Genomic DNA, 21,636 nt, shown 5'->3' on the forward strand with positions numbered 1-21,636 from the left:
CACACTCACACCTGGGAGTCTCCCAGTACAGCCACAGTCCTCTACTGACAGCCACTGAGCAGCAGGCTGGAGCAGCGTAACACATGAAACTACTCAGATTACCAATTAGAATTTAACACGTTCTGCTATGAAGGCATGAGCCGAAACGCATTTGTGTGTAATGCTTTAAGCCAGATATTAAATAGTTTTTACTTCCAAACCTACATGAGTGCCTGGACCTGAATGTTTTAGCCACATAACCGCTCTTTTGTGGCTTTAATTTAGATTTGGGAATTCCAGAAGCGCTCCTGCTACTATCCTGTTTTCTACTCAGATTACTTTTTGTAGTAATTATACACTTACATTTTCTTTTAATTTTTGTCAGCACAAATTAAAAATAAAAAGTAAATCCTGCAGCATCTGGTGCAGACTGCATTTCAGTAGATGTTGTCATCTCCTGTGGTCTGTATGTTGCTCTGAGTCTGCAGCTCACCTTGCAGCCGTGGGAGGAGATGATGCGGAGGTCGGCGGGGATCCGGTCTCCTCCTTTCACCTCCACCAGGTCTCCTGCCACAACCTCCTCAGCGTTGATCTGCATCTTCTCCCCCTCACGGATCACCAGGGCTTGCTGGGAACAGAGAGGGGGAGAGAGAGAGAGAGAGAGGGAGAGAGAGAGAAGGAGAGAGCGAGAGAGAGAAGAGGAGTTATTTTCAGGAGAATTATGACAAATAACTTTAACATGAAGCCCTTTTTGATGAAATAAACAGGAGGGAGAGGCTGCTATTTTAGAAAGTTCTGGCTTCTAAATGTTTAACGCCAAAAATAACACAAAAACTTTTTACAGACGCTATTTAGAGAGAGGTGAGAGAGGAGGTCAGATAGCACTTCAATACTCTAATACCTCACAGCTATTCATCTCACAACCCAAGCAGCTCAATTTCACATCAAAAAGGAGTAACACAACACATTACATGACAAGCAGACAGCAGTTTAAATTAGGATGAAACTTTTAAGATCCCCAGGGGAAAGTAGAAGAAGTTACCCAATTTACATTATCAGTCTACAGGGAGCAGGTCCAGTCTCACTGCCTGCACTCTATTTACAATGAACTCTCATTCTCTTCAGGTTACATTGTCTATGAATGACAAAAAGCTGGTTTGGTGTTTTATAGGTTTTTATCAAAAGCCTACATCCGAGTGTTGGGGTGGAGAAATTATTCTGAGAGGTTTTCACTGAATATTCTCAGTTTAAGTGAATTAAAAAACAACTGCAAAAAGTTTACTGCTGGAAAAAAGTGGAAGAGAGAAAGAAGAGAGAAGCAGAAATAGAGGTAAAAGTATTACAGGAAGAACATGGAACCATGGACAATAACAACAGTGTGTTATGGTTATAAGGATGGATTCCCACTATCCTGGATGTTAATCCCTATCCAAAACAGCCCAATTTATATCTTTAGTTGTTTCTCTGTCACTAATCCACTGCTCTCACTGTAGACAGGTACAGCTGGATACTTGTAAGTTTAATGGGCATAAAAAAAGTCTCTTTTTATGCCCATTAACATCACATAATTCTTGTTATTTTAAAGTCTGTCGACAGTGGAAACAGATAAATATGTAAAGGCCAACATGACTAATATCACAACAAGCCAACATAAATACAAAACAGATGTTTACGTTTGGCTCACTGAAGATCTATAAATACACACTTTGGAATGGAAACTACAAGCAGAGGATGAGTGTGAACCCAGCCACCAGCTTTTACCCACTTCACACTGTGAGTTAGTGGGCTAAAATAGTCTAATATAACAGTTTAGTATTCAGCCTTCATAAAAGGTTTTTAAAATAGACATGCACCTACTGTATACGCTAAAACAAGAGGATCCAGACTATTATAAGAGACAGGCCTTTATCAATGTTTTGCTGGTAACCTACTGGACTCCACTATTGTATTAAAGGAGTACTCTCTAAGTTATTGCATGATGTTAAGTGATGAGAACAGACACCAGAATCATCCATGTGTCCCCGGTAGATCATTGGCATACACTATGATCAGTGACAGCAGGTCACCAGCATCATTCAGTTCCTATGGAAACAGGGAAAGCAGTCCTTGCTAGTTCAGAACAGTATGTTATTTTATGTCTGCTACAAGTTCTCATTTTCTCACTTATGAGAAAATACTACTCATCAATCACTCAAAAGTGTATGCTAAAGTCTTAGCATGAAGAACAAACAATCTACCAGGAACATGGATGATTTGGGTATCTATGTTTTCGTCACTTAACGGGTATAAAGAGTATTCCTCTAAGCCTACAATATCTTACATTTAAGGGATTTGGGGATGTTTTAGCAGCACGACAACACGCATAGCTTCATACAAATATAACATTTTCCAGTAAATAACACCAGCATAATTATAAATATATTGTGACTCGTCTTGAGGTCCAATGAAAGCCTCTGGTTCAGTGTCCAGTACCTGAGGAACCATGTTCTTGAAGGACTCCATGATCTTGGAGCTCTTGGCCTCCTGGAAGTAGGAGAAGCAGCCGGTGATGATGACGACAGCTGAGAGCACGATACCCAGGTACAACTACAGAGAGAGAGAGAGAGAGAGAGGGAGAGAGACAGAGAGAGAGACAGAGAGAGAGAGAGAGAGAGAGAGAGAGAGATGGAGAGGAAGAGGGAGAGAGAGAGAGAGAAGGAGAAGAAAGACGTGACTGTCAGATTCAATGCAGAAATGAATTAACTTCACATTTCTCTAAAAATATACCTGATATCAGCAAAAGAGGGGAAAAATAGACGATGGAGACAGAGAGGGAGAGAGTAACTTTACAAATCTAATGATCACAGACATTTTGACATGAAATGCTGGACTTTAGAGGAACGAGAGACGCAAACAGGCTATTTCAGGAAGTTGAGGCCTGTAAATAAATTCTAGAAATAACACAAATCCTCTCTAAGCCTTTCGTTTCTTTTTCATATCCTGTTAACAGCAGCATCTGGTTTGATTTGGATTTACTCAACTGGGCTCTGTCCATCTGTTGGTTGTCATTGTTTTTTGACTGCACTACAATATCTGTCATGTTGTGCCTTTCTCTCGCTGTCCGCTTGTTTCGGTTTCACTGTCTAGCTTACTAGCTACTCTTTCTGTCTGTCCACTGTTGTCTGCAATGTCTGCCTGTTACATAAGTAAGTGCAAGTTATATAATGAGATGGCCTTTACTTTTAGTAGCCTATCTGTCCTTGAGAACTCTTATTTTGTCTGTTTTGTCTGTCCATGGATCTGGCTGTTGAGTGTCTTAATATTTGTATAAAAGCTGTCTGTTTTGGCATCTAGTCTAGCCTTTATCTGTCTCTCTGTTTTACAAACCATGGTGAGGCAGCATTCACTTATGATGCCGCATAAAACTGGAACAGACTTCCACATGATCTTAGACAACCCCCAACTGCTACTGCTTTTAAAACTAGGCTTAAAACTCTTGTTTTCCATTGCCTATTATTAAACTCTTAGCACTTTAACTCCTAATATGTGTAAATATGTGTGTGCATGTGTGTTTATGTATGTATTTATCTGTATAGACAGAACTTTGATTTTTATACTGTAACACTCTTACTGATTTTATAATGTTGCTCTTACTCTAACTTTTAGTGTTCAGAAACATCTTTTTTAATTCATCTGTTTTTATCTTTATCTTTTAATCATGTAAAGCGCTTTGAGTTGCCTTGTGTGCGAATTGTGCTATATAAATAAACTTGACTTGACTTTATTGTCTGTGCTGTCCATTTTTATTTCTATTCTGCACTGTCTCTCTTCTGTCTGTTTCAACTGTATGTATGTGTCTAAAGGGCAGCTGCATTTGGAAATAATATTTTTTTTGCCAACAAAAATGTTTTGCTCGGGCTATTGTGCAAACCGATATAACAAAAGTTTCCCCATTTTTAGGCAACTAGCCTGTTTGCCTCCAGTGTTTTACTCAAGCTACCCTTCAGGACGGGGAGCTGGGACGGTTTTTGGCGTCAGGAGGTGAGAACATTAGTATGGAACATATTAAGAACTGGCCAGTATTGAGAAAATTTAGCTAGTACCATGTATACCCTATGATTTTTTGTGTTTTGCAATAGATGTCAAGTCACTGTTATCTTGCCAAGGACCACAGTGGAAATAAGTGTTTTCAGTAACACTTTCTTGAGCTATCCTCTGTGGCCAAATATACTTGAATTGTTTTTTATTATATTTTTCTATTTCCCAAATCAAATGAAAATCCAACATAAGGCAACAGGAGCAGAAAGCAGCACAGTTAGAAAGCCTAGTTCATATCTTTTGAAAATCTTCCCACAGTGAGCATCCTGCATCCCGTATCCTCAACCTGTGCCGCAGCTGGAAACAGTTTCCCATCATCCTCCACGCTGCTGCTGTCACCGTGTCTCAGGTCCTTCCTGCTCATCTGACTTTGTGTCTCTGTTGTGAGTCTGATACAGCCTCAGTCACACTGTTTCAGCTGACTCTTCTCTGTCTGTGTTGTCGTGTTTCAGCCTGAGTCCGTCCCTCTGGTCTGAGCCTGAGCTGTCTGTGTCACAGCTGTTTAGCCTCAGTCCCCCGGCTCTCCTCTGCGCTCTGACCCGTCACCAACAGATCTGACCCTTCTCTTACCCTGCTGTTACGAACGCCGGGAGTGACGCGCTCCCTACGGCCGGCCCAAAATGGACACTAACGCGATGCTATCTGTCAGCCTAAGGACGGGTCTGGTCGTCATGACTCTGCAAAACAGCTGACACTGCGCTGTCCCTCCAGAGGGCTTCCCTCATGACTCAGCAGATTGCTCCCTGAGGTGATTTGCTGGAGGGCAGAAGGTTCAAACTATCGCAGCGATTGATATTCAACACACTAAAACCCCTTCCTTTTGATATCTGACTTCTCTCACCCATAGAAACATTTTTTCATTTGACTTTTGATTTATCCTGTCTCATCATGATGATTATGGATTTTAGGAGTCAAACTTATTCTTCTAATTGTGTTATGGATCAGCTAAACCAGACATTGTACAAGACAAGATTTCCTTACACTGAAAATCTGTGTACGGACCCACAATGCACCAGTGCACCAGCTAGAAACACAAGTATCTACTGTTATATATTAGCGGTTGCAGTTACATCTCAGTGACTGGCTGCATTTGTTAAGTGAGAGAAGAGTCCTCCAGCCACTGCTAGATGAAGCTAGAGTGGTTTGCATCACTTTTTGTAAACATTTGAAATATGAGAACTGTCTGCAATAAACTATTTGTTATCTTTTGGAAATATAGTTTGCTTGCAAGCTGGCTGTCAACTAGCAAGTGCTAGTGCAGCTGATAGTTTACCTTCCTTTGTAGTTTAGATTATCTATCTATCTATCTATCTATCTATCTATCTATCTATCTATCTATCTATCTATCTATCTATTAGGGCAATTGAACAAACACATCAGGGATCCATCACCGGTGGAAATTCCTTTGCTGATTTTATGCCGATTTAAACAACCTTAATCTTCAGTTATTTAAAATGTAGCCTAGTGTGAGACACTTAAATGGGGAAGCACTTAAGTTGATTTAAAATTCATTAAATTTACTGCTTCCTATTGGGAATGCACCATGATCTGATTATTTTGTTTGTTTTCCAGACTGTGAAGACTTATACTATAAATTAAAACATAAAAATGCCTCCTTCCTTGCACATTTACCTTCTATCTATCTATCTATCTATCTATCTATCTATCTATCTATCTATCTATCTATCTATCTATCTATCTATCTATCTATCTATCTATCCTTCCACCCCTCCACTTACGTTATCCCCAGCCGGCTCGTCCTCTGTGGCGGCCTGGATGGCGTAGGCCAGGAAGCAGAGGATGGCGCCGGTCCACAGCAGGATGGAGAAGCCACCGAACAGCTGGCGGCAGAACTTGACCCACTCCGGGGTGGTGGGGGGCGGGGTCAGGGCGTTGGGACCGTCCCGGGCCAGGTACTCTGCTGCCTTGGCATTGGTCAAACCCTGAGAGGGAGGTAGAGAGGGAAAAGGAGAGGGGTGGAAAGGAAGGGAGGGAAGGAGTAAAGGGTGGGTGTGTGAAGGAGGGATGAAGGGCAGGGAGGGAGTGGAACAGGGGAGAGGTAAAGGATCGAGATTGAGATGGAGAGGAGGAGGTAAGGTAGGAGGAAGGGAGGGAAGGATAGAGGAAGGATGAAGGGGGGAAGGAGGGAGAGGTAGAGGAAGAGGAGAGGAGAGGAAAGGAAAGGAAAGGAAAGGAAAGGAAAGGAAAGGAAAGGAAAGGAAAGGAAAGGAGAGGAGAGGAGAGGAGAGGAGACAGGAGAGAAAGTGGAAATGAGTGAGGAAAGGAAACAGGGAGTTGTTAATGGGACCCACTTAGGTTAAATAAACACTAACATAAGCTAACTGATTTTTAAAACAGATGTAATAACTGTTGAACCTTTGACACCGTATTAAATCAGCAGGGAAACAACTGAATTAACAACTGTGTTTAGGACATATTTCATATTTGAGAAAACATCTGAGGAATTAATTTACCTGGACGATATCAGTGTTGTATTTCCGGCAAACCTCCTCAACAGACATCTTGTGTTCCGTCTACAGAGAGAAGAGATGGACAAATAAATAAACTTGACATTTCAATGATACTTCAAATAAATTATGTAACCTAATGATAATATCAATCAATATAAATGATTATGTTTTGTGGCTTGTTTTCAAGAAAACCATAATACTTGCAAGCTATCTTAGCGTTAGTTTTAAATCACACTGAGCACCAGATGGGTGGGGTTTACCATGTCAGGACAATTCAGATAGAGTCAAGTAAGATTTCAGTTGCAGAAAAGTGAAATAAATTAACTTTCAAAAAGATTGCTGTGGTTGTCTAAACTGGCACCTATTAATAATAACAATAATAACAAATAAAGGTTCTTTTTAAAGGATAGTATGCAACATAAGTCCTTGGTTGACAAAAATTCTTCTGTATTTTAGAAATATTCAATTTGTAAATTCAGGTATTTTTTTTCCAAGATGGATACTGTATCACATTTTGGAACTGAACTCTTCAAACAGTATTTTCCCGGCTCAGTTTTGTAGTAAAGGGATATTCTGTGGGTTTGGCTTCCTGCCCCATACAGGAGGAAATCCTTCCACAACAGGATTAAATTGATCTGACCTGTTACCTCACACCACAACTACTGTACACAGCTGCTACCACACACCACACAACACACAACACAACCACACAACACACACCACACACCACACACCAAACACAACACACCACACACAAAAACACCACACAACACACAACACACACCAAACACACACCACAGCTCCGTCTTCTGCCTTTCAAACACAGAGATCAGATTACAGCCGGAGCGTTCGAGGAGAGACTGGAGAAATGCCAGGATACACTTTCTATTGACGGCTCTTCTTGGACTTCTATTCACTTTCTATTGACGTCTGTTCTTGGACTTCTATTCACTTTCTATTAACGTCTGTTCTTGGACTTCTATTCACTTTCTATAGACTTCTCTTCTTGGACTTCTATTCACTTTCTATAGACTTCTCTTCTTGGACTTCTATTCACTTTCTATTGACGTCTGTTCTTGGACTTCTATTCACTTTCTATTGACGTCTGTTCTTGGACTTCTATTCACTTTCTATAGACTTCTCTTTCTCATTTCATATCTTCAAGGCTCCTGATTATTGTGTGTGTGTGTGTGTGTGTGTGTGTGTGTGTGTGTGTGTGTGATTATGACCATTTTTTGCTTTGATTTAAAAATAAAAATCCTTTCAAAATCTACTTTTCTCTGTACAGTTCTCTACTGGAGTGAAGTTCTGACAACAAATCATCTTCTTTCTTTTCCTTCTGAACCCTCATCGTTAGTGGAGAATCTGCGATATTAAACCAGACCTGAGTAAAAACAGAATTTGCAAATAATTCTTGGCATTTGTTTCCACCTACTTAGTAAATTTTTACCAAATTTGTTCAGAAAAATCCATTTTACTGTATCAGGACAATTCAGATAGCATCAGCTAAGAAACATACGTTGACTTTCAAATATAAGCAGATAATGACAGAGAAAAGCATGCTAAACACATTTTCAAATATGATTTTTGGGTGTTTGTGTTCCCCACCCATCTGGTGCTCATAGCAGGTTAAAACAAACAATGGGAATTATTTGAAACTAATACAGCATTTGACCCAGAAGGCACCGCCAGCGTCTGAGGCAGCTGGCTCGCTCTGTCGCAGGAAGCAGGAAGCAGGAAGCAGGAAGCAGCGTACGTACCAGTGGAACTTCCTTCTTCAGGTCGTCCAGATCCTTGCCTCCCTTCTTCTTGGGCGACTCCTTCTCATCCTTGTCCTGCGTGGTCGCCACGCGGTAGCTGTCCGACCGTCCGTACTGCAACACACACACACACACACACACACACACACACGAGATGACTCAGTTTGGCCCTCACTTACAGTTATATTACAGAAGCATTTAGAAGACAGTCTTATCCGGAGTCACGTACAATAAGAGCAAGAGTAGAATGAGCTTGAATTCATGTATCGCCTCCATTACAAGCTGTGAATGATGAGGAGAATGAGTAAAAAATGAGTATAAGACTTTCTTGATCCTCTGGAATATTTATGTATCATCAATAATAAAGCGTTAGGTACAGAAGTATGTTTTAAGTTCGTTTTTTTTTGTGTGCAGTTTTGTGCACTGATGCATGATATTTACGTGTTAAGTTGATGGCTAAATTATTAATGGATTTATTCTGTTGTTAACTAAGTGCATGGATACAATCCTGTCAAAGTCAAGCTAATATTCAAGCTCCCAAACATTTTACAGTCAACTCAGTGAACAGAAAGATGGCAGATGCGGCTGTATTCTTCACAACACCACAGAGAGACGCCCCAAACAGCTCAGTTTGAATCATAAACCACTGTATTGTCTGTTGCTCCTTCACCTCAGCACCCCAAACTAGTAACAATACACGTCTCAACTGTCTCAAGGGTTAAAAATCCTCATATCTTTCACCCAGATTCACCTGGTCAGTCGACCTCATGGAAAGAGCCGGTGTTTACTGCAGTAATACCACAATAGATTCCAAACCAAGACACTCTTTCTCTCTGACGGAAACACAGCCGCCACCGGAGGACAAAGACGAGCAAAGACAAGCCTTTTGCCATTTAGAGCTGAACAATCAAATACAAAGAGAAAAAAAGAAAAAACGAAATCGCAATATGAACTTCTGCAGTTTCCAAATTGCAGAGGCAATTAATTGCTTCAGAGAGCGGCATCCAAAATGGATTTCTTTTTTTTTATAAATTACATTTTTTTTTTTAATAATTCTAATATAATTATATAATTCTTTTTTAGTGCTCCAGGTAATCTTTGTTCCATGAATCAAGTACAATATTGGTGAAAACCTTTCATCATACTCAAACTCAGTAAATCCTGCACACTGACATCTATTTTTTTTTTTTAACAAAATCACCATTCTTAAACAAAAAAGTTCTAAAAAACTTGATGACAAGAAAAATGTGATGATATGAATCACAGTTTAAATCGTAATTGCAATATTCTGTCAAATAATTGCAATTTGATTTTTTGTCAATATCTTTGCCTGCCCCACTTTGCAATTTCCACTAAAAATTGCAAAACAGTTACAGCTGGCAGATCTTGAACACCCAAAACATCCTACTTTCACTCAGGACTTGCAGTTCATCAGCAACACAGACGTCTGTGAGAACATATCAGGCTGCTAAACTCTGATTTCTCTCTCATTTTCAATGCACCAGTCAAAACATCTAGTTTGAGGTCCAAACTTAGAAGTAATCCCCCCGGCGAGAGAGAGAGAGAGGAGCTTGAGACTCCCTGATTAGATCTGGCATCATTAGACTGCGGCTCCGTCTCAAGAGCTCCACTTAAACTGCCATTTACTGTACACTACGGCTATTTAGGCTGCCGCCGTCCAGACCGTTGCCTCCACCGCTGGGTCCGCAGGGTGACAAACACAGAGGAGAGGGGGGAGAGAGAGAGAGAGAGAGAGAGAGAGAGAGAGAGAGAGGACCATTCAGGAAAAAAACAAAACCCTGACACTAATTGTTAAATGCATCCTGGGATATTCGTAATCAGCGGTGTCCTACATTAAGGTGCATAAGATGCGGATATGTATGTGGGTGCATGAGGCTTTTCTATGTAAACGTGTGTGTGTGTGTATGTGTGTGTGTGTGTGTGTGTGTAACTGTGCATGCGTCTAGTGCTAAGCTACTTTTTATGTGTTTTTAGTAGCATCCATTCCTATACAATTCACTATTTAAGCCCGTGGAGATTCTCCTTCACAGGTTCTTCTTCTTCTACTTCTGAAATGTTGTTTGTTGTTTGAATCCTGCGCACTCATGTCTGACAGTTGTATATCGACATTTTTTCACCCAGCTCCCCTCAGCGATTTTATTGTATTGAGGCAGACAGTTGGAAAGATGAGAGGGGAAAAAAGAGCAGGGAGACTCAATCGATCCCAGAGCAGCAGGGGAACATGTAGGTCCAGACAGAGAGGGTGTAAACCACAAAACCATCACCGGCCACAAATGGATTTGATTTCATGACAACAGACACATTCAGATTTTTGGTCGATATCTTTCAGCCCTAACATGCAGAGACAAAAGTTATGCTCAGGTTGATTTAAAATTCATTTAGAGCCTAAACACAGCCAGCATTTCCAAGAGCCTTCCTCAGTTTTGCCTCATTTGTGCGTCCTGTACAACTTCAAACTTGTTCATCGTATTTTTTTTTCTTAATTTCGAGGACTTGTGCTATAATTTAAAATGTAAAAATGCCCCTCCTTGCACATTTAACAGCAACATTTGGTGTGGGTCCTGGTGGCTAGTTGGCTAAGGTGTTTTTTCATGTTACCACGATGTTGTAGGATCGAATCCGTTCTGGGACTTTTGTCGCATGTCAACCACAGTCTGTCCTGTCTCCCTCTACTTTGAACTATAACAATAATAATAATAGTTTAATTTATGTTTGCACTTTTCTTAACAAAGTTAGAAAGTGCTGAAAACCAAAAGATTAAAACAATGACATAATATGAATAAAACGAAATAGCATAAAACCCTAAACACTACTACTACTACTCCTACCTCTATGTAATAAAGGATAAAAAATACCCCCCAAAAATTATAATATTAAAACACCGGCCCTAACACATAAACATGGTTTTGTGTATGTGCTGTTTGAACACGTTTGACCTGGTGAGGGGCATGATGGGGGAGGAGAAGGGGAGGGGAGGAGGGGAGGGGAGGGGAGGGGTTGGACTTATTTTGGGAAAGCTCTTACGGTGATTAGTCTGGAGCGGGAGGTTTCACACTGATTTGACGGCTGCTTGCTGCTGTTTTGCAGCCTGTTTTTTTTCTGGCAGAGCGGCGGCTTGTCGACAGCCGACCAAACATCTTGTCACACTTGTTTCACTTCATCTTACACACTCCTCTGCACCGCCACACAGCTGTCTGCGTGTGTGTGTGTGTGTGTGTGTGTGTGTGTGTGTACAGTATATGTAACTGTGTGTAGGCACGTATATTTTTGTATTTTTCCAACTATGTGCATCTTTTTATGTGTGGGCAAATGTATGTGTATCATGTGTGTGTGTGTCTGTTTTTTCTGTGTGTGTGTGTGTGTGTGTGTGTGTGTTCATACCTGAGTGCATTATGTGTGTATTAGGGTGAGACCAGTTTATCGATCTGCCAGTATATGGGGCTGATATTGGCGTTTATTGGAGGTTATATGGAGGTTCCTTCCTGACCACAACTACATAAAAACAGTCTGTAAAACCTGCAATGAACTTTTTGTCCTTCCACATTTTATTTATTCATTTATTTGTTCAATTATGTATGTTTTTTTGTAAATTAATTCTTTATTTAAAGGCCTAATATATCCAAGAATATGCCATTGAAGAGGTGTGGTGGTTCAACCGACCTAAAGGAATTTCATCAGTCTGGGTTTCAGTGGAGAGTTTTAGTGTCCCATGATGGTCTAAATGCTGTTTCAGAGGCTTTCCCACCCTGACATTAGTTAAATTCTGGGATAAATACTCAATAGTGGTAATTTTTTGGCATGAAAATTGAAAAATATTAAAGATATCGATATCGGCACCTTCAAAATAAACATATTGGCAGCGGTATTAGTCTTCAAAAATTCAGTGTTCTTCAGTGTGTGTGTACTTTTATTCCTTATGCATACGTGTGTGTGTTTATTTTCCGCACGAGTGTTTCTCTGCGTATGTGAGCATTTTTCCAGAGAGTGTGTGTGTTTTTCTGTGTGTTTATGCGTGTAAATGTGTGTGTGTGTGTGTGTGTGCGTGTGTGTGTGTGTGTGTGCTGCCATCTGTCAGGAGGTGCTGTGTCCCCCGGGGCAGTCCAGTCCAGCAGGCCATCAGATTACTGCTGTTTACTACACTAACAGATTAACCCACTGAACAATAATAATCCCTCTCTATCACTCTCTCTCTCTCTCTCTCTCTTTCTCTCATCTCTTCAATCTCACTCTCATTCATCCTTACCCATTCACTTATTTACATTTTTTTTTTTTTTTTTACATAGATCTGAAGTTGCTTAAATTAATACAAAGACACTGACCAAGATTAGAAGAATGATCCATTTTTTTCCATTCTGTCTCTTAACTCTCATTCATCTTTATCCATTCACTTATTTCAAGAGATCAGAAAGTTTGTCTCATGTCCTTGACTCATAAAAGCTGGAAAATGCATAGAATATACAAGAAGAATACGATTTATTCTTGATACTAAGATGACACCAGGACCTCTGCCAGAAGAAAGAGATTATATTTTTTTTTATTCTATTACTCTTCTCTTCGTCTCTCTTCTCTTCTGGAATGGTTAAAACTAACATGGTAAACGTAACTTTCACTTATTCTTGTTAATACCATGAGGGCACAATGGAACAAAGCCCATTCAAGAAGGCATTTTTCACTCGTTTTTCATTTCAAACTGCAATTACAACACACTTTGGCTTGTGCACCGAGAAAAAAACGCCTCTTAGTTTCTTTTCTTCTTTTCTTATAGTTTCTTCTTTCCCTCACACAACATACTGCCAGCTACAAATTTCTGTAACGATGCATTCATGTGTCTGTACCTTTGCTAATTCAGCTAGTCACTCATTTTATATATGTATGTTTTCATTCATTTGCTTCAGATGCACACTGTAGACTATAAGCTGCATTCCCATAATTCTCTGCCACACCGGAGCCCACATCATCATCTCCATCTTGACGATTTGACCACAGATGTTCAGAGGCTGTCGTTGTCTTAAGATCAAGAGATTCAGACTGTTGAAATGTGAGCAACATGATCAACAAATGGACCAGAAGTCGGTTCATTTCCTACAGAGCTGAGCGACCAGGGAAACTCGGCTGATGTGTGAACGGTCAACAGAGAAATTTGGCGACGGCTGAACTTTTCACGTCATCAGCTGTCAGCAGCCAATAAGATTCGAGCTTCCTTGTTTCCTTAGTGATGTGATTTAGTTTCATGAACATTAGTTCCACCTGGCAAGAGCAAAATGGATGAGAAGTTGATTGCAGCCATTCAAAGCTTCCCAGTTCACTACAGCTTTTATTTCAAACACTACAGGAATAATAGTCTCAGATATGATCGTTGGTGTCGATGGTAAGCTCTGAAGTAATTTTATCGATTTATTTCTGTTTATTTTCGATCAATGCTGCCTAATTAGCGCTTTCTAGCAGGCTATGTTAACTCATCAAAACGATGCAACGTTATGAAGGGCAAAACCAAAGCCGAAAAAAACACGATTTGAATGCTCAAAACTCTGTAGCTGCAGACCGCTACATAGATGCCATCAGAGCCTCTAGGCCCCGCCCCCGACCAATCAGAAAGCGACCCAGTTGCTCGTTGCAGTGTGAAGGCGGAGCTAGAAACGCCTCCGCTGACGTCCGCCTCAAACAGTTGACTCACTTCGACATCCAGTGCAGTTTGAGTCAAATCCACAAATCCCGCAGATGTGCACTGCTGCTCTGACATGGGCAGCTCTCTCTTTCACCATTGGCTATCCCCCCTTCCCCTGCTCCCCCTCTCCCCCCTCCTCCTCCCCCCCTCACCCTCACATGTGCACACATCCATTCAGGACGATGCCTGGCCGTCCGCTCCAGCAGGCAAACAGGCCCTTTAGTGCTGCAGCGTCTTAAGATGTCTGCAGTCACAGGACCAGTGTTGCTGCGGAGAGCAGCACCCGCCGACGCCATTTAACATATGAATATATTCAAATATGACATTATTTATTGATGATTATGAATCGGGTAATGGAGTGTATCTCTCAAGCAGGGTAAGACGTTTACGTTTGTTTTCAGAGGGCATTTTTCTTTTGAGGAGGTTCAGGCTGCATCCAGATGTTTTGTGTTAAGCTACATAACAGAGTGTCCTGGCTGAACATTTGTAGTCTGGTGTATCTGCTGCCGTTCTTTTTTTTTTTTTTTTTTTTTTACATAGATCTGAAGTCACCTAAATTAATACAAAGACACTGACCAAGACCAGAAGAATGATCCATTTTTTTCCGTTCTGTCTCTTAACTCTTATTCATCTTTATCCATTCACTTATTTCAAGAGATCAGAAAGTTTGTCTCATGTCCTTGAATCATAAAAGCTGGAAAATGCATAGAATATACAAGAGGAATATGACTTATTCTTGATACTAATATGATACCAGGACCTCTGCCAGAAGAAAGAGATAATTGCATAAAATATGCAACACACTGACGTTTTAGTGTCATTTATTAAAATGTAATTCATTTCTCTAGGACATTCTTCTGCACATTGCTCCATTCCCCCAGTATCAGCTGCCTGCTCTCTCTAGTTACAGGCTGTCGAACCTGAGGAGGTTCAGGCAGCATCCAGATGTTTTGTGTTAAGCTACAGAACAGATTGTCCTAGCTGAACATTTGTAGTCTGGTGTATCTGCTGCTGTTCCTAGCGGAGCCTGCGGCGCACAGCGCACCACAGGTCTGAAGAGCGCTGGATAAGCCATTTTTTAATCTGCTGAAATCGCTGCTCAAATCTCAGACGTCCCAGACAGGGACATTTTGATCAGCACATCCCAGTTCTAGTATGAGTGAATAAATGGACCATGCATCATTCATAAACCTCATATTAATTCAAATGTATAGTGAAGTGGATATACAGTACGTAATGCATAAGGATGTCTAATATCAAAGTGTGTGATACTGTGATCATAATCAGGGAAAGGACCTCCAAATGAGATGAGAAAAAAATTTGAAAAAAGAAAATAATCAAAGTTCATCTTTAAATATCTCTAAGATATAGAGGATCCATCCAGTAAAAGTGTAAAATTCAGTAATTTTGTCACACAAGGACCTCAGTTATCTATTTTCCTTCAAAAAGTAGCATAATTAATTTTTATTTTGTCTTATTTTATCAGTTGTAACATCGTAGCAGTTTGTTAGATTCTTGCCCATTTGCTCCTTTGCAGATTTTTGCCCAGATTATTATTGTCCAAAACCAGCAAAGCGATTACTTTCCCTTCTCTAGAACTAAAAAGTGTTGACTGCAAATAAGTTTAAAGATCAAATCAAGCATTGAATCACCAGATGTTTAGGAATGGAGAGCTTGTGTTATTTAGAGCTCCAGTGGCCAAAACGTCACATTTTTAGTTGTGTAATGAAGAGGATTTTTGGATGGAATGCCCCTTTACTGTCTGTTGTCACGTTCAGTGGCTCTGGTGTTGCCACAGTGGATCATCGTCTCCACACACACAAAGAAATGGATTATCACACAGATCAGTGGACAGACCGACCTAGAAAATACCGATGGAGTGACACATACACACACACACACACACACACACACACACACACGTGATCAGAGAGATCCTCCAGCAGCCATCCATCCATCCATCATCTATCCCTCCCTTCCCCTCCCACTTTGTTTACATTCCCCTCCCTCCAGGCCGCCCATCTGTTTCTCCGCTCTCTTCTTCTCTGATCTGCTCATCTGCACAAGGTTTAATCAAGAGGAAGCGGACTGCTTGCGACACCGATGATGCAGATTGCGTTTAGCTACAGGCTGTTAGCTCAGTGTGTTAAAGCTGCAGTAAGTAACCTTCATGGATTAACATTTATTTAGAAGTAATAACAGTAAATCATCAGGTTTGGCAGCCGAAGGATAATATGTCAGAATCTGAGAAACAGCGGCAGCACCGTTCCTCTGCTATCCTCAATTAAAAATCCAAAGACCAATGAGGAGAAGTCTGAGGCAGAAGGCGGGACTCCGGCCTGTCAATCACTCCTCCTGTCACTTACTAGGAGGAGCAGGAGGCGTGTCATTCCTTGTGTTGGTTTGAATTTCCGGAGATTTGATCTATTTCCTCCCGAACTGAATCTTCGATCGGTGCTCCCAATTTACATTTTAATTTATATTTACATAATTTTAAAGGGTAGTTGTCAAAATTTTCGAATGGCAGATATCTCATTTTGGAACGAAACTCAACTAGATGTGATGCGTTCCCCCTCCCATGTTCTTCATCAAGGTATGTCAGTTGTCAGTATGTCAGTTGCCTGTAAATCTTGTGATTTACACACAGAAACACAAAGGTGCCAACTTGAACCAAAAATGGTTCTTTGGAGTGAAGCCATAGAAGAACCATTTCTGGTTCCACCATGAACCTTTCAGACCTTTCAGTTTTGGTTATTTTCCAAATTTGTGCCATCACCCACCAGCCGATAACTCATATAAGAACCTTTTAATGTCCCAAAGAACCATATGAGGAACATGAAGAACCATCCGCTAAATAAAGTGCTTCTTTACTAGGTGATGGTTCTCTGTGGAACCACACCGCCTTTTAAAGAACCAGTTAAGAACCATCATTATTTTTTTGTGTATGACCAAGCTACAAAGAGGACTAGTGTCATTTCACAGTTTTCTTCTAGTTTTCTTTGCTAAAACTCATTTCTAACAGTACCCAAGGTATAGATACTGTACAGTGAGACATCAATCTCATTTGCTTTTAATCCGATTCTCTGAAGTGTTTGCACAGTAGAGTCTGGGATGATGTCAGAGTGTGTTTTAATAAATCAGACCACAGATTTACTGCTGTTCCCCACCATTTAGCAGAGTGTCGCCTGCCACAGCGCAGGAGAGCGGGACAGAAAATGGCAGTTGTTGTCAGAATCAGATTGACAGCTTCTGCCTCCAATGGGCTGAGAGATGGAGGGGGTGGAGGGGGGGGGGGGGGATGTGAGGTTTCCTAGCAACATCCAATCCAATCCACTGGGGCCATTTCAATAATTGAAGTAAAATGGGAAGGAGGGGACGGAGGGTATATGGGATTTTTTTTTTTTTCATGATGTACTTGACGTGAAGGTGCGTTATGTAATATTCCTGTTTCATTCAAGGGGAAGATATTCTGCCTGCCGAGGTTTTCAGTCGGCGGTGTAGTCTCTCTCTCTCTCTCTCTATCTCCCTCTCTCTCTCTGTCTCTCCCTTTCTCTCTCTCTCTGTCTCCCTTTCTCTCTCTCCCTCCCTTTCTTTCTCTCTCCCTCTCTCTCTGTCTCCCCCTCTCTCTCTCTCTCTCCCTCTCTCTCTGTCTCTCCCTTTCTCTGTCTCCCTCCCTCTCTTTCTCTCTCTCTGTCTCTCTTTCCCTCCCTCTCTCCCTCCATCCCTCTCTCTCTCTATCTATGCCTCTCTACGTCTCTCTCTCTCTGTTCAATGTCACAAAAAGCAGCTTAATCCCCCACTCTTTAAAATCCAAGCAGTGAATCCATATTGCTGTGACATCACATTGCCCCCGACTCCAATCGACACCTTTCGTCCCGTAGCCCCGCCCCCCCGCCCCCCCCTCCTGCCCGCCCGTTACCCTTCACACCTAAGTGACCTCGAGCCAGCCCTCTGCAAACAGGAAGTGATGACAAAGTGACCTCACGGGAAATTGACGGCGGCACTGAGCAGCAAATGGCGGCGGTGGCATTGGACGACCCTGATCTGTGACCCGCAGTAGTATATATGGATCCACGCTATCTCTCTCTCTCTCTCTCTCTCTCTCACACACACACACACACACAGGCACACACAGATGGAAACTAGAAGGGGACAGGAGGTCAGAGTCAATGCTGATGAAATATTGACACTGCTGGATGAATTATGCAACAGGCTCTACGACCAAAAATAAATATATGGTGTAACTGTAACGATGTACGCACTGATGTACGTTAGCAGGCATGCAGTGACGCATTCAGTCCGATCCAAACCTATATGCTGTGTAGTTTCATCTCAATCTGGGTGGACTGCCCAGTTTTGGTCCGCCACTCTTTCCAGTCTCCTTCCAGTTCGCCTCCATCCCATAATAACCAGCCCCCAGCTCTAGGTGAGACATAGAGTGAAGAGATCAAACGCTCCCCGGCTCTCATCTCCAAAGCTCCTTCTGTCTATCAAAGCTTCTCCACCGTTTATTTAAAGCCATCCGGTGATTCGGTTTTTAGTTCCTGGAGCTGAAGTTTTTTTTTTCCTGCTCGGAGCCGCGGATTGATTTTGCTGCCGGATCTATTTCCAGATCCAGTGGGCGGCTCCGCTCCTGGCTCTGTCCTCAGCCTGTAAAACTGCAGGAGAACCAGGAAGTATCCAGAGGTTCAGCATTTCGTAATAAAGCGAATGACTGGTCTGATCGTGATTTAGCACATCGCTGTTTTAATCAGCGCTACAGGGTTTGACTGAGGTTGCCTGTTTGGGCTCAGTTCAGTTTCACTTAAACCGTTTGAAAAGGGGGATTTTCTTTGAAATTCAAAATCTGAAAAGCCATAAAAAAAAGGCTCACAGATCCAGCCTTTAAAGAAATGACTGAGAATGAAGACTCCATCATCATTATGTGAACTGCACTTTCAATTTGCATTTTGCACTGAATGAATTGAAAGTCGGCTCATTGTCTTACACCAGGAGATTTACACAGGCTAACCCAACGACAATAAACTGTCAACTAATCAACTAATGTAACAGTTTAATTCCAAACTACAATATATCCATAATGTAAAACATGTTCCCTGATCAGTATTTTACAAATACAATTGCTCTTGTAGGCACAGTAGGTCTTAAGTCAGCAAACAACTTCATTAACATTCCTAGTCAATTTTACCATCATGACCAGGCATCATATTTTTCAAATGATGGATATTTCATTTTGAAATAAAACTCTAAATTTATAATTGAAGACAGTTAAGATCAATGGAATCAGCCATTTAAATCAGTCATTTAAAGCCCAGTTTTAAAGCTCTAATATTACCCTCAGTCTGCATTAGTATCATTTCATCCAGAAAGCAGATGATTTTTTCTACTTTTCAATACTCAATGATTATTTACTTTCAGGCTGGTGAATGCTTGATTAATACTACAGATTGATAATAGTGGCAATGTGAGGTGCTACATACATTTCAATTGATATTTCTCACAGGTTAGTGTACATGCCATTGGGTTAACACTGTATTACATGCTTCCTTTATCAAAATGGAAGCTGCACAACCAGCTTATGATCGACTGTGAACTCTTTAATAATTATATTTAGGGTAATAATTGTTTGAGATTGTGTAAAAAGAACCTTCTCTTCTATTGCCATATGATTTTGTATGCTGTGTTTTTTGTGAGCCAGTATATGGGAGACAATTATGCTCAGGATTGAAATGGAGCCACTACAATGAAGAGATCTCATAATGTCGAGTGTTGTTACGCTTCAGCTTCATCATGTATGGATTCACATCGGGAATTAGAGTAGGCGTTTCACACTCATAAAGACACCCCCCCCCCCCTCCCCTTCACACACACACACACACACACACACACACACACACACACACACACACACCATCCGTCCTCCACACTCATTGGCTCTCCTCCTGAAGCTTCCGCACCAAGTGCATTATGGGCTATCAGGAAGCAGGGGGACGCACTCAGCCCAGCGTATCTCTCTCTCTCTCTTCTCTCCTCCTCTATCTCTCTCCCTCTCTCTTTTTCCTCTCGTCTTCCTCGTCCTCCTCCTCCACCGTCGCTCCATCGCTCGCGTCTCTGCGGCACGCGAGCGGCATCCAGATCCCAGCATCCCTCCCTCCATCACTCCTTCCTTCTCACAGCCGTTCACCCTTCTCAAGGTGACTCACCACAGAGGCATTTCTCTCTCTCTCTCTCTCTCTCTCTCCCTCTCTCTCCACCACCCCTCCCCCCTCCTCCCCTCTTCCGTCTCCTCCTCCTCATCCTCCTCCTTCACTCGGTGCCAATCACAGGATCTCGGTCAGTTTTCCACCACAGCGAGGCCGACAGCGGCTGACCTTCGCTTCATCTCCGCCTGCCATCCCGACCGGCCCGATCGTTGCCTCGCCACCCCACCCCACCCCCTCCTCCTCCCCCCCTGGCAGCAGCCCCTATCGATCGATCGGTCCGGACGGCCTCGGCTGTCTTGTCAACTGAACCTCCCTCTGGTCCAAACCCCCCCCTCCTCCTCCTCCTCCCTCCCTCCCCATCGTTCTTTTCATTCTAATCCCCTCACCCCTCCCGCTTATCTAGCTTATTTTTCCCCCCATGGCTCGCTGTCAGCGATTCACAGCCTTGGCACGGGAGTTTCCACTCACCACCCACCCCCCCACCCCCCCAACCTCACCCACTACCACAGCCACCCCCCCCACCCCCCACCCCCCCCTCCCTTCTTTGACGCAGTAGCCGGAGTCGTGCGCGGTTTCCCCCCCTCCGGCGATCCAGTGGACAACATCACAAACCGTGACAGAGCGACACCATTTCCAGGCCTGAATGCTCTCTCATCCCGTGACATAACCCCCCCCCCAACACACACACACACATACACACACCCAACCCCCACCCCCCCCACCCCAACCCGGATGTATATGGAGAGCAGAGGAGAAACTGTCACCCTTCATCAGTAAGATGGAGCATGACACCATGGATCCTTATGAAATAGCGCTAGAAGGCTGCAGCAAAACTTTCAAATATGATGCAGATACTGCAGGTCAAAGATAAACTACAGATGATACAAAAATACCATAAAGCATTATAAGGTCATAATAATAAACTCATTACTCAGTGCAGAGCTAATATAAGGCCCTATAGTGATAACACGGGGATGCTGTAGTGATTTTTCAATAGGAATGACATCATGGAGTCTAAATTTAGTGGATGGAACAGGATGTCCTTCATGACCTGACGGATCAATGAGGTTTTGTCGGGCTCCCGGGGTAAAACGAGACGGTGTCTATAATTATGGTGAGCACCTTCCTTCAGGACCCGTCCGTCGACAGTTTTTTTTAAGGAGAAGGGGGGGAGGAGAAGAGGGGGGGAGGAGGAGGAGGAAGGGGGGTACCAACCGCTGAGGAACCATTTTGACGCAGTTGTCTGTGCCCATTTGGTACCCAGACCGAACATCGCCTCCACATCCTCACCAAGCCTGACAGCATACATGACAGCAGGACAAGGTGCACCGTCGCACTATGTCACGTTTAAATGAACCAAGAGGTCGGTGGAAAAGACAGAAAAGATAAAACAGCATAAGGCTTGATGGACTGGATTCCCAGCCCCCACCCTTTCTGGGTCTGGATCTGTCACTGTCGCC

At 42.3% G+C, this 21,636-nt stretch overlaps 1 protein-coding gene across 1 annotated transcript in view; it reads right to left on the bottom strand.

Annotated features, from left to right (window-relative positions):
• LOC139663932 (sodium/potassium-transporting ATPase subunit alpha-3-like) overlaps positions 1 to 21,636 on the bottom strand; it is a gene marked incomplete at its 3' end in the record, with an annotated part of 61,297 nt that overhangs the window by 14,971 nt on the left and 24,690 nt on the right. The window contains exons 3-7 of the mRNA XM_071542717.1: positions 8,288 to 8,401; positions 6,531 to 6,590; positions 5,796 to 5,999; positions 2,452 to 2,565; positions 473 to 607 (exon numbers count right to left, since the gene is read on the bottom strand). Coding sequence (XP_071398818.1) covers positions 473 to 607; positions 2,452 to 2,565; positions 5,796 to 5,999; positions 6,531 to 6,590; positions 8,288 to 8,401 — 627 coding nt within the window. The remainder of the gene's footprint in view (positions 1 to 472; positions 608 to 2,451; positions 2,566 to 5,795; positions 6,000 to 6,530; positions 6,591 to 8,287; positions 8,402 to 21,636) is intronic.

The sequence above is a fragment of the Centroberyx affinis genome, unplaced genomic scaffold (assembly GCF_046629955.1).
Source record: "Centroberyx affinis isolate AG114_WGS23_722 - 3 ecotype Tasmania unplaced genomic scaffold, CSIRO-AGI_Caff_v1 ptg004168l_1, whole genome shotgun sequence".
Taxonomy (NCBI): Eukaryota; Metazoa; Chordata; class Actinopteri; order Beryciformes; family Berycidae; genus Centroberyx; species Centroberyx affinis.